General features: G+C 36.9%; 1 protein-coding gene across 1 annotated transcript; it reads right to left on the minus strand.

Moving 5' to 3' along the window:
* Nucleotides 1–1572: 1572 nt before the first annotated feature.
* On the minus strand, nucleotides 1573–12382 carry LOC134585581 (cysteinyl leukotriene receptor 2-like). Its single transcript, XM_063441018.1, has 2 exons — nucleotides 12268–12382; nucleotides 1573–2781 (listed from the first exon to the last, which is right to left on the minus strand). Exon 2 carries the CDS (start codon nucleotides 2779–2781, stop codon nucleotides 1753–1755), a length of 1029 nt encoding a protein of 342 aa, XP_063297088.1. The 5' UTR covers nucleotides 12268–12382; the 3' UTR covers nucleotides 1573–1752.
* Between the last annotated feature and the right edge of the window lie 507 nt (nucleotides 12383–12889).

Genomic DNA, 12889 nt, shown 5'->3' on the forward strand with positions numbered 1-12889 from the left:
TCTATATCTATTGATTAATTGTCTAGCTACTCTATTGCAAAACCTTTCGGTTTTTGAATACAATATTAGGAGAATGATCCTGAAAACCTTTGAACAGGACCTCCTTATTTTGACCTAGATTGCAGCAAAAGACTAAGTGTAAGTCTTTGTTTCCCCCACTGACATTCTATTTATATGGATCATTGTAACAATTGTTTTATATTTTGTGTCATTTTAGTGACTGTTCATTCTGTACCTTCATTAGGTATATCTATATACTATACTGATCCTTGTACATAGTATCCACTTTATTTATTTGTATAACCTTTATACCATTAATTTTAACTATACTATTAAAAGCTATAGCCTATCCAATGTTTTCAGATAGCAAAACTCAGTGCTTCAACGGTCAACATCTCCTCATAGAGATGCATTGAATCAATGCCTCTCTATGAGGAACATTCAGTGCCTCCATGCAGAGCATGATGACGCTCTGTGCAGCACTTGACTAGGAAGCACCTCTAGTGGCCATCTAGATGACTGCCACTAGAGGTGTTCGTAAGCAGCAAAGTAAACACTGCTTTTTTTCTGAAAATGCAGTGTTCACAGTGCTTAGCCTGCAGGGGCCGGCTATAGATACCAGAGCCATTACTAAAGCCGTAGTGGTTCTGGTATCTATAGTGTCCCTTTAAGAATATGAATGTACATGTCTACTGCCAAAGGCAAAGTAACAAAGTAGGTTATGGTGCAAGCAATTCCAATGACCCTCTGTCTATGCAAACTGTTTCTTAGTACAAATATTTACAAAATCACTGCAGCCATAAATCCATCCCCTCATTTTGATACCTGTGAGGTTTATTAAAAAATACACAAAAAAATAGATTTTTTTTTGTTAGGATGTATTATATTTTATTTTCATTTAATGTATTTTTGACTTTTATTGCATTATTTATCTAGTGAATTTAAACAGGGGTTAGATCAAACCCAGGGTGTCCATTTTGTTCTGCATTGAAATGTTTAGAGATTGATATATCTACCTTTTGCATTTTCTGGTCTGGGCATTTAGAAAGTTAAAAGGGGCATTTTGCCAATTTTTTTAAACCAACAAGCAAACCCTTTTAAACAAATATACAAACCAAAATAAAGCAAAAAAGCATTGAAAGAGGTATAATAAACATTCATAAAATCATTCTAAACTCAGTCAAATTGCATTATGGGGCACATCTCCCAGCTAGTTTTTCAGCCTCCCCATTCTCTCTTCCCCACAGTTCCAGACCAGTCCACTATAAACAGAAACAGCGCATTATTGTGCACCAGGGAGAGAGAGAGAAACCACATACTGGAGCCTGGTCTACTTGAATCACACTGATCAGACTCCTCTCTTCTCCCTCTGCAAGTTGAAGGCATTTTCCAACATGCACATGTGTAAATCTGTCAGGCATGCCCAATGCACTTTTCCAGCATCCCTAGGGATAGGATACGGATTGGCTAGATCTGTGTCTCTCCTGGAGTGGGTGTGGAAAGCATTAGAGAGAGGAAACAGCTAAATATATATATATATATATATATATATATATATATATATAAATAATATATACCTGCATTTTTCAGCCTGCGGAATGAGGCAACGGTCTAATTAAAACGGAAAGTTTTAAATGAGACAGTTGTTTAAAAGTGATTTATGTCCCTTTGTTAAAATGAATACATGCTTAACCACTACTCATCACAGCAAACAACATGGAGCAGAATCACATGGGCATGGTCAAAAATGTGCTATGTCTTTCTTACTAAAGTTTCCTCCATCTGTACTTCTTCCACCAACACATTGTTTACATCACCAGATTCAGTTGACAAAGGTCTCACATTTAAACTACCTTTAGTTTTACATAATAAAAGTAGCCATGTTTTAAAACCATGGCCTACAAAAACATACAATAGAGGATCAAGACAGCTGTTCAGTATAGCTAAACTAAGAGTGGCCACAACAGTGCGTTCTAGAACATCGTGCAAGCTACAGATATCGGGGTGATGAACCAAATAGTGTAAATGTACTGTCCTCTGAATGTGGTAGGGTAAAAAGCAAACACAGCAAACTATTAAGACCAATACAATCATTGTGACTTGTCTTCGAACGTGTTTTTTCTCCATAGGTATCAGTAATATATACCTGATAAGTAATCCATTAAATACTAAAATGGTCAAAAATGGAATGATGAATCCAACAATCAGAGCATAATAGTTCATGTACATTATCTTGGTCCAAGCAGACAAGCCTGAGGGCTCAAAGCACCGTGTTACATTTTTGCGGACGTGGGAGCCAGTGAACAGGAAAGGTGTTGTGCTAATTCCTGTGAAGAGCCAAATGATCACACATATCTTCGAGACCCTTTTCACATTGATTACTTTGTAAGATGTAACAGAGTAATATCTGAAAAGGCTGAGACAGGCTAGGAAGAAGATGCTGGTGTACATGCTGAAATAAAAAGAGTAAGTTGTGACACGGCACATGATGTCTCCAAAGATCCATGTTGCATCCATTTGAAAGTATGTTATTCTCAAGGGGAGAAATATTATGAAGAAGAGGTCGGCAGCTGCGAGATTCATCAAGCATAATGTTGATGGTCCTCTTTTTTTATTGACCACGCAGAAGACATATAGTGCTGCTCCATTAAACAGAACCCCGATAAAAAACACAACAATGTAAACAGCACTATATACATGTTGTTTGTACTTAGAATCTTGTTCACAATAAATGCTGTCATTGCTTAAGGACTCTTGATTTTTAATCATAATTTCTTCCATCTGTTAAAAAGAAAACAATACTGTTAAGACTGTTTTTTTTTTTTCAATATTATTCCATGTACACATTTTACTTGTAGGAATTAATTCACGATTAATCTTTAGTACATTGAGCTTAAATAAACTCTTGAGGTTTTCTAACGGTTACTGGGATTCAGGAAGACTCTACAATTTTATTTAATCTGGTTTAATAACATGCCATGGTTGCACTTTCATTGAAATACTCAATACATTTACAAGATTACAGGGTTGCTTAGTGTTTTTTTTTTTTTTTTTTAACGTGACATTTTATATCATTTTACAATAACACTATCTGCCTTTATACAAACAATTGCATTTGGTAAAATGTGAAAATGTTATATGTGCAGTTTAATCAGTTATAGCTGTTATGAAGTTGCCACACATACAACTTATATTTGCTCAGCAGAGAACATTTCTTGATTATGTACAGATTAAGGAACAGTGTGCACAAATATACAGTTCAATATTTTACAATAATCACCTATTTTGGCAAGAAAATATGGATATTCAGTTTCATCATATGGCAATATAATGTCACTACATCACTACATCAACAATATCATTGGGTCCTACACTAATTGTAACATGACATGGGCAATTAGCATGCTAGCTGCAATACTCACTGCTTAAACCACTTCCAGAGACTTCTCAATTTATACTTCTCTGTGGTCACCTCCAAAGGAGCACTGGAGTGCGGGTGTGGTGTGCTTAACCCAGAAAGAATCTGGTCTGGATTACAAATATACACAGAAAAAAAGGGAATTGGAGCACACCCAGAACTTTGACTTCTTAGCAGCAACTTTTGCTTTTCAGAACATAATATATATTTAAAATACAGATTAAGGAACAGTGCGCATACAAAAAAAATACATTTGTTTTAAATTTTGCAAGCTATGTAAAAATATCTGAACAAACAAATATGGGGATTCTAATACAACTTATGGTTATATCATGTAAAGCCCACCAATACCGAAACCAATATCGGGTACTGGTAGTGAGTGGCTGGCTAAACACGATATGGCCATATGGAGTAACCGAATCCTTATATTTGTTTGCTAAGTTGGATGATTTTAAGAAGCCTTGTAAAATGTAAAAACTATATTTTTTGTGTGTGTGCTATTCCTTAATCTGTATTTTGACAACATGGATGAGTCTACTTGGAAACTTAATAAAATTTGAATGGTAACTGCTATTAATATGTATAGCAGTGTAGTTTCTAGAGGACCAGAATATGGATGTAAGTCACTTGCTTGTCTAAGCATACACTTGGAGTTTGCAATAGATGATGTACCATCACTAATATAATAATAACAAAGTATTTAACCAGGAAAGGTGCGTTCAGATTACTCTAGTTTTCAAGTACGTCCTGGGGATTTTACCTTAGCCCAAAATCCATGGGTTGTTACTATGCTTTATTTATTTTAAAATAATTAAATTAGCATTCAACTTAAAATTTTATGTTTGTCAATTCCAGCATGGATTATGAAGACATGAAATAATGTGTTGATATTAAAACAGCTCTGTCAACTATCCCCCCACCCTGGATAGTTGTTTCGTAAAGATCAAATCTAAAATGCTACAAAGACTGTGTTGAAATTTCGCTGTGGTTTTATGTAAAAAATTAAGGACTACTTTGTCTTATGTATTTTCACTACACTTGACAAAGCTTGACAAAAATGCAGAGCTGACTGGTTACTGGACGGGAAAAACATTTTTTTCTATGGAGGCTTCTGTGGTCTTATCAGTTTCATACTCTTGTGCATGCGAAGGGTAAAACATTGACATCAGCTCCTAGGAAATTAAGCATCAGGAAATAAAGATGATGCAATGGATTAAGATGGCACAAGGAACAGGTTCAGGTAAGTACAACCTACCTTCTACTTCACTCTTGTGCCACAATACACCAAACCAAAACATGCAAAGAAGAACCCAGAAGATGACAGAGCCACTTCAAAGGGTTACTCCAAGCATCATAACTAGAGTTGAGCGGACACCTGGATGTTCGGGTTCGGCGGGTTCGGCCGAACTTTGAAAAAAAGTCCGGGTTCGGGTCCATTGAAGTCAGTGGGGACAAGAACTTTTGGCCACAAAAATGCCTCTGAGAAACTCCTGGAAAGGGCTAGAGAGCTGCAAAAGCAAATAAAATGGCGGTAAGAGTAGGAGCTGAGCCATAAAATAGCACTAGATGGAATCTTTGATTTTAGCTTTGGAAGAACATAAATCAAAATCTAAAGCATAGCTGTCAGGAGGATCACCAGAATTATCCATTTGAGAGAGGGTTGGGGTGCAGGGTAATCTCTTTCATTGTTCAAACTGAGCTCAACTTCTGATGCATGGAGAAAATACAAAAAAAGAAACATTTGTGGCCTGCGGTGCATTTCTTGCAGTCCTGATGCATGGAGAAAAGGCCTTCACAAGCTTCTTCTAATGTGTACATAGTTTATACTAAGTGACCCATAGGTTGAGGAGGTGGTGACCATGGCAGTGTAGGTGGAAGCAGCGGTGGAGATATGAAGAGCACGCCCCAAAATGTACTATTTAGCAAATTAGCACCCAGAAAATAAGAATGTTTACCACTGCGCTGTAAGCTCAATATTAGACGCTTCTATTTGACTCTCAGATATGAAGAGCACGCCCCAAAATTTACTATTTAGCAGATTAGCACCCAGAAAATAAGAATGTTTACCACTGCACTGTAAGCACACTATTAGATGATTCTATTTGACTCTCAGATATGATGTGCACGCCCCAAAATGTACTATTTAGCAGATTAGCACCCAGAAAATTAGAATTTTTACAACTGCGCTGTAAGCACACTATTAGACGCTTCTATTTGACTCTCAGATATGAAGTGCAAGCCCCAAAATGTACTATTTAGCAGATTAGCACCCAGAAAATTAGAATTTTTACAACTGCGCTGTAAGCACACTATTAGACGCTTCTATTTGACTCTCAGATATGAAGTGCACGCCCCAAAATGTACTATTTAGCAGATTAGCACCCAGAAAATTAGAAATTTTACAACTGCGCTGTAAGCACACTATTAGACGCTTCTATTTGACTCTCAGATATGAAGTGCAAGCCCCAAAATGTACTATTTAGCAGATTAGCACCCAGAAAATTAGAATTTTTACAACTGCGCTGTAAGCACACTATTAGACGCTTCGATTTGACTCTCAGATATGAAGAGCACGCCCCAAAATTTACTATTTAGCAGATTAGCACCCAGAAAATAAGAATGTTTACCACTGCACTGTAAGCACACTATTAGATGCTTCTATTTGACTCTCAGATATGATGTGCACCGCACGCCACAAAATGTACTATTTAGCAGATTAGCACCCAGAAAATAAGAATTTTTACCACTGCGCTGTAAGCAGACTATTAGATGCTTCTATTTGACTCTCAGATATGAAGTGAACACCCCAAATATACTATTTAGCACCAAAAAAAAATTACTTTTTAAAACTCCAATGTAAGCAGCAGATTAGCAGAAAAACAATTAGAATGTTTACAACTGCACAGTAAGCGCACTATTTGACACTTCTATTTGACTCTCAGATATGAAGTGCACGCCCCAAAATTTACTATTTAGCAGATTAGCACCCAGAAAATTAGAATGTTTACCACTGCGCTGTAAGCACACTATTAGACGATTCGATTTGACTCTCAGATATGAAGTGCACGCCCCAAAATGTACTATTTAGCAGATTAGCACCCAGAAAATGTGAATTTTTACAACTGCGCTGTAAGCACACTATTAGACGCTTCTATTTGACTCTCAGATATGAAGTGCAAGCCCCAAAATGTACTATTTAGCAGATTAGCACCCAGAAAATTAGAATTTTTACAACTGCGCTGTAAGCACACTATTAGACTCTCAGATATGAAGTGCACGCCCCAAAATGTACTATTTAGCAGATTAGCACCCAGAAAATTAGAAATTTTACAACTGCGCTGTAAGCACACTATTAGACGCTTCTATTTGACTCTCAGATATGAAGTGCAAGCCCCAAAATGTACTATTTAGCAGATTAGCACCCAGAAAATTAGAATTTTTACAACTGCGCTGTAAGCACACTATTAGACGCTTCGATTTGACTCTCAGATATGAAGAGCACGCCCCAAAATTTACTATTTAGCAGATTAGCACCCAGAAAATAAGAATGTTTACCACTGCACTGTAAGCACACTATTAGATGCTTCTATTTGACTCTCAGATATGATGTGCACCGCACGCCACAAAATGTACTATTTAGCAGATTAGCACCCAGAAAATAAGAATTTTTACCACTGCGCTGTAAGCAGACTATTAGATGCTTCTATTTGACTCTCAGATATGAAGTGAACACCCCAAATATACTATTTAGCACCAAAAAAAAATTACTTTTTAAAACTCCAATGTAAGCAGCAGATTAGCAGAAAAACAATTAGAATGTTTACAACTGCACAGTAAGCGCACTATTTGACACTTCTATTTGACTCTCAGATATGAAGTGCACCGCAGGCCCCAAAATGTACTATTTAGCAGATTAGCACCCAGAAAATTAGAATTTTTACAACTGCGCTGTAAGCACACTATTAGACGATTCGATTTGACTCTCAGATATGAAGTGCACGCCCCAAAATGTACTATTTAGCAGATTAGCACCCAGAAAATGTGAATTTTTACAACTGCGCTGTAAGCACACTATTAGACGCTTCGATTTGACTCTCAGATATGAAGTGCACGCCCCAAAATGTACTATTTAGCAGATTAGCACCCAGAAAATTAGAATTTTTACAACTGCGCTGTAAACACACTATTAGACACTTCGATTTGACTCTCAGATATGAAGTGCACCGCAGGCCGGAAATGTACTATTTAGCAGATTAGCAGCAAAAAAAATCTAATTTTTACAACTGCACTGTAAGCACACTATTAGACGCTTTTATTTAAACTCTCAGATAAGAAGTGCACGCCCCAAAATATACTATTTAGCAGATTAGCACCCAGAAAATTAGAATTTTTACAACTGCGCTGTAAGCACACTATTAGACGCTTCGATTTGACTCTCAGATATGAAGAGCAGGCCACAAAATGTACTATTTAGCAGATTAGCACCCAGAAAATTAGAATTTTTACATCTGCGCTGTAAGCACACTATTAGACGCTTCTATTTGACTCTCAGATATGAAGAGCACGCCCCAAAATGTACTATTTAGCAAATTAGCACCCAGAAAATAAGAATGTTTACCACTGCGCTGTAAGCACACTATTAGACGCTTCTATTTGACTCTCAGATATGAAGAGCAGGCCACAAAATGTACTATTTAGCAGATTAGCAGCAAAACAATTAGAATTTTTACAACTGCGCTGTAAGCACACTATTAGACGCTTTTATTTAAACTCTCAGATATGAAGTACACGCCCCAAAATGTACTATTTAGCAGCTTAGCACCCAGAAAATTAGAATTTTTACCACTGCGCTGTAAGCACACTATTAGACGCTTCTATTTGACTCTCAGATATGAAGAGCAGGCCACAAAATGTACTATTTAGCAGATTAGCACCCAGAAAATTAGAATTTTTACAACTGCGCTGTAAGCACATTATTAAACGCTTCTATTTGACTCTCAGATATGAAGTGGATACCACTAATGTACTTTTTAGCACCTAAAACTTTTTACATTTTAAAACTGCAATGTGACAGCAGTATTTGATTATTCTATTTGACTCTCAGATATGAAGTGCACCCCACTAATATACTATCCCACTAATGTACTATTTAGCACCAAAACAAATTGACTTTTTAAAACTCCAATGTAACCGCGGTATTTGAAGCTTCTATTTGACTCTCAGATATTAAGTGCACCCCACCCCACTAATGTACTAGTTTGCAGAATTCTTTCCTATCAGCGGCAGCATCCTCTCCCTACACTAATAAGACCTCAGGTGCGTGCGGCGCTACGCAACTCCAGCTTGTATATAGAGGCTGGGTCACATGCTGCACTGGCCAATCACAACCATGCCATTAGTAGGCATGGCTGTGTGTGGCTTCTAAGGGCACATGAGTCAAACGCTTGTTGATTGGCTTCCCTGCAGCCTTTGAAAACGCCATTAAATCGCTGAACACCGAACTCTAACCTGAATGTGATATGTCCGTGTTCGGGCCTGGGGTCCAAAAAACCTAATGTTCTGTACAAACCCAAACTTTTTCAGTCCGGGTTCACTCAACTCAACTGGCTATGAAAATGGGAATGTCCTGACACCATTCCATGGTAAGGGAGCAAGCCATATTCAAACTGGTTGGTTCTTCCTTGGGACTGCCACAATGCTGGCTTAACTGCATCTGGCCATCTGGCTTCTACAGAGCTGCAGTAGCCGAATTCTGATCCTGCTGCTTGTTCACCTGCTGAGAGCATGAGTAGCGCATTTTTAGCTAACGAATGAGTGCCTTGGCAATGGCATATTCCCAGAATTGGCATTAGCGAGTCAGAACTCTTGCTCTGGGGTTGCTAATGATAGTCAGTAGAGTTTAAACCCAGCAGGTAACCTAAATATCTCTGTTTGTGCAACGTATTCTTTAGGTTAAGGAATATTCAGGGTATCCATAAGATTGTTTCCCTGAATTCTTTTGTTTTTATTTTGTGTTGTGTGTTTTTCTGCTCTCTATCATCACTAGAGGTTTGTGCATTTTATTTTCTCATTTAATTCAAGTTATCATTTTCAGAGACAGAAAATTCACATTTTCAAGTTATAGATAGTGAAAGTAGGAATAGTAAGCGATGAGTTAATTTAAAATTATTTTGTTTACTTTATAATTATTATTTATTTATTATGTACATTGAGTGAGATATGACTGTTCCTGAATTAAATTATCCATAATGGTGTAAGGAAAAGAAATGGGCATTTGCTTGTCTTCCTTTATGTCTCTATAAACCATGGTTATACCATGTGATTCCCATTGTCAATATTTTGTGAATTTTAACACATGATTTTCTAAGGTTAATTGCACTACAGCACAAAGCCATGTGGCATTGGTTAAGCTGTTTGAACAAAAAGCTTAATAATATTCACATGATGTCTTGTCTAACATGAAGGTAATGCAACTTGCAAATGCTAATTAGACATTCCTTCATATTTCAAAAGACGAAAGCCCTAAAATGTGCGATAATACTGCTATATTTCCCCAAATCTTGGTGAGAAGACGGCATGTATATATATTTAATAAGGAATAGTGAGTGCGCTTACAATAAATAAAATACAGTGTTAATCACACCTAAAAAATCTGAAGGGCATATAACACATTTGATTACAATGCAATAATACCAAAGTGCTATAGTGCTTTAAGAAATTTACACAATATGTGGAGTGCCAAAGTGCATGAAAAAGCCCCGTGGGAGGGGAGAAATGCATTGCATCTAAACAATCCGGAAGTTTTTGCACCTACACCGTGTATCCGTGTATCCATGAGGATTGAGCTGCGAGGAGGACACTCTGATTATAGACCTTCTCTCTCTTTCTCGGACTATCGGTAGCAGGTTGCAGGAGACTGGTGTTTTATATTTTTATGCATTGGTAATAAAGAAATTCTTGGTTTACACATATCCGGATTGGCCCACGTTCTTTCTACACTGAGTGGATCCCACGATCACTGGGGGCTGATCCTCCCTGGAGCCTGATAGTTTGGGGTGGTACTTCAACCACTCCACCATTGTGAGTGAGATACCTATTTATTTATTGTTAATTTTGCACTGTACAAACATATTGCACTAGGTGTTGTATTATTTGTATTACAGAGCCGTGTATTATTTGTTCCAGAAGCTCTGCAAGTATATCAGTCCTTTTTTTATTTATATTGGATATCCCTTGTCTGCACATATATGCACTTTGGCACTCCACATATTGTGTAAATTTCTTAAAGCACTATAGCACTTTGGTATTATTGCATTGTAATCAAATGTGTTATATGCCCTTCAAATTTTTTAGGTGTGATTAACACTGTATTTTATTTATTGTAAGCGCACTCACTATTCCTTATTACCTATTTAGCACTTAGGAGATCTCACCAGGACTCCCAGTGAGTTGCAGCTATTTGTTTCGATTTATATTGTGTATGCTCGCTATACATATATTTTCCTCCTTGTGCGCCATTTAACCTTCCGTCGATATATATGTATATATATTTAAAACATTATATTTATCAGCAAAGATTCTTACTTCTTTGTGCGCCCCCTTGTGGAAAAAAAACTAAATTAGTTCTTACACAATATGAAAACCTGTTGTAAGAGAAATCTACACAAATTACAATACTAACTGGTAATTAAAATAATAATATACAGATATACACTAGAGGGTTAATTTACTAAACTATGACTTATAAAGTAATGATAAAAGGAATTGCTCATTTTAGGCCAACATAGCAAAGTGTAAAAACAGCCATTTACAATGCGCAATAATTTATGATTTTTTTTAGACAACTCGTGCTATAGAAAGAAATAAAATCACCTGAAAAATGTAGGAAGTTGAAATTTAAACACACGAAAGGGGAGGAGAGTAACACACCCTACAACCCCTAACATGCAATACCCCAACTACACTGCCTCCAGTCCACGGAAGGAAAGGACGACTAATACACCCAAGTACTCGTAAAACACGCACTACACCACACATGAACACAATGACCACAGACGACACTGTTACCCACACCCCACGACTCTTAATCCGGACTGCAAACCGCCCCACGAACACGAGAAAATCGACCGCGCCAGTAATCATCGAGACAGGGACGATAGATAACAACTTTAGGCTTATAGAAAAGCACAGTGCAACACTACACCCGCACACTGTTATCTGCGAGGTAAACGACTAAAGTCCAACACCCTGACACCAGTACCGGTGACTTACAACTCCACATCTACAAAAAGTGTATAGGACGTAGGTCTCCTGATACTTAACGTAGGTTTAAGAGCAACTTCTACGTATAAAAAAGGAGATCACAACCTTATACTAGGTCGAGGGAAACAGCCATATACCCACATAGTGACATACGCTCAGCCTTGAACGACAAGTAAATCCGCAGAACAGTGCGTTGGACAAGGTTTACGTAATTAGACAACGCTCTCATGGCATGATCACATTAAATGATGCTATACCCCACATGGGAAATAACTATGTAACCAAGCAATGATCCATAGACTATCATTTTGTATTTACAATACTTAACTCTTGACCTGTACTTTGTCTTTTCAAATATTTCTTATACAGGCCTGCGTGCCCTATTCTTGTGCTAACATGTTTTCAATAAAAACGATGATTAACAAAAAAAAAAAAAAAAGAAATTTAAACACATCAAAAAAACATTTCCAAATTGTTTCATTATAACTTGTGTTTTAATTATTGCAATGTTGTAAATAAAAAAAACTCTAGACTCTACGCAAACAGAGCATTTTAGAGCACAATCTACTAAGAGATGTTTTACTTACAGAAGATTTTGAAACTGTGTCAAGTCCAGAAGAGTAAGCAGAGTTCTGCAGCACTGTGAGTTATTAGTATAAACTGCAATGAAGAAACTGTATCAGCAGCCCATGGTCAACAGGAATGGAACACGGAGAATTAATTATGTGTTGTTCTATAGTTAGTTCTTGTAAAGTTGTTGGTTAAAAAAAAAGTACATTTACTCTTTTTTTTTTTTTTTTTTAAACTTCCTGTTTTTTCTGGGCGACTGCCCAAACATTGAGTGTTATCATCTGCTGCAATAGAACCTTCTGTGTTTCTCACGGAATTACCCGGTTTATGGCAATACAATTGTTTTAGCAAAAGGTTATATGTAAAAAAAAAATATGTTTTGATTTAAACATAAAAAGTAAGAAAGTTGTACAAGACTTGCTCACCAGCTACATAATTTTAATCCCAAACTCATAATTCTTAGCTACATTGTTGGTACAATTGTTTCCACACATAGTGACCACATGGTTCTTTTCTATACTTTACATAAGGGATCTTGTATGCTGTAATCTATTCTAAACACTATTTTGATGGTACATTCCTCCTATATATAACATAAACATGCATATGTTTTATAGTTAAACCTTTTAATGTCCAATG

Source organism: Pelobates fuscus, chromosome 2, assembly GCF_036172605.1.
Source record: "Pelobates fuscus isolate aPelFus1 chromosome 2, aPelFus1.pri, whole genome shotgun sequence".
Classification (NCBI taxonomy): Eukaryota; Metazoa; Chordata; class Amphibia; order Anura; family Pelobatidae; genus Pelobates; species Pelobates fuscus.

Coding starts and splice junctions, on each gene's coding strand:
- LOC134585581 (XM_063441018.1), bottom strand. CDS start 2,781: ATGGAAGAAATTATGATTAAAAATCAAGAGTCCTTAAGCAATGACAGC.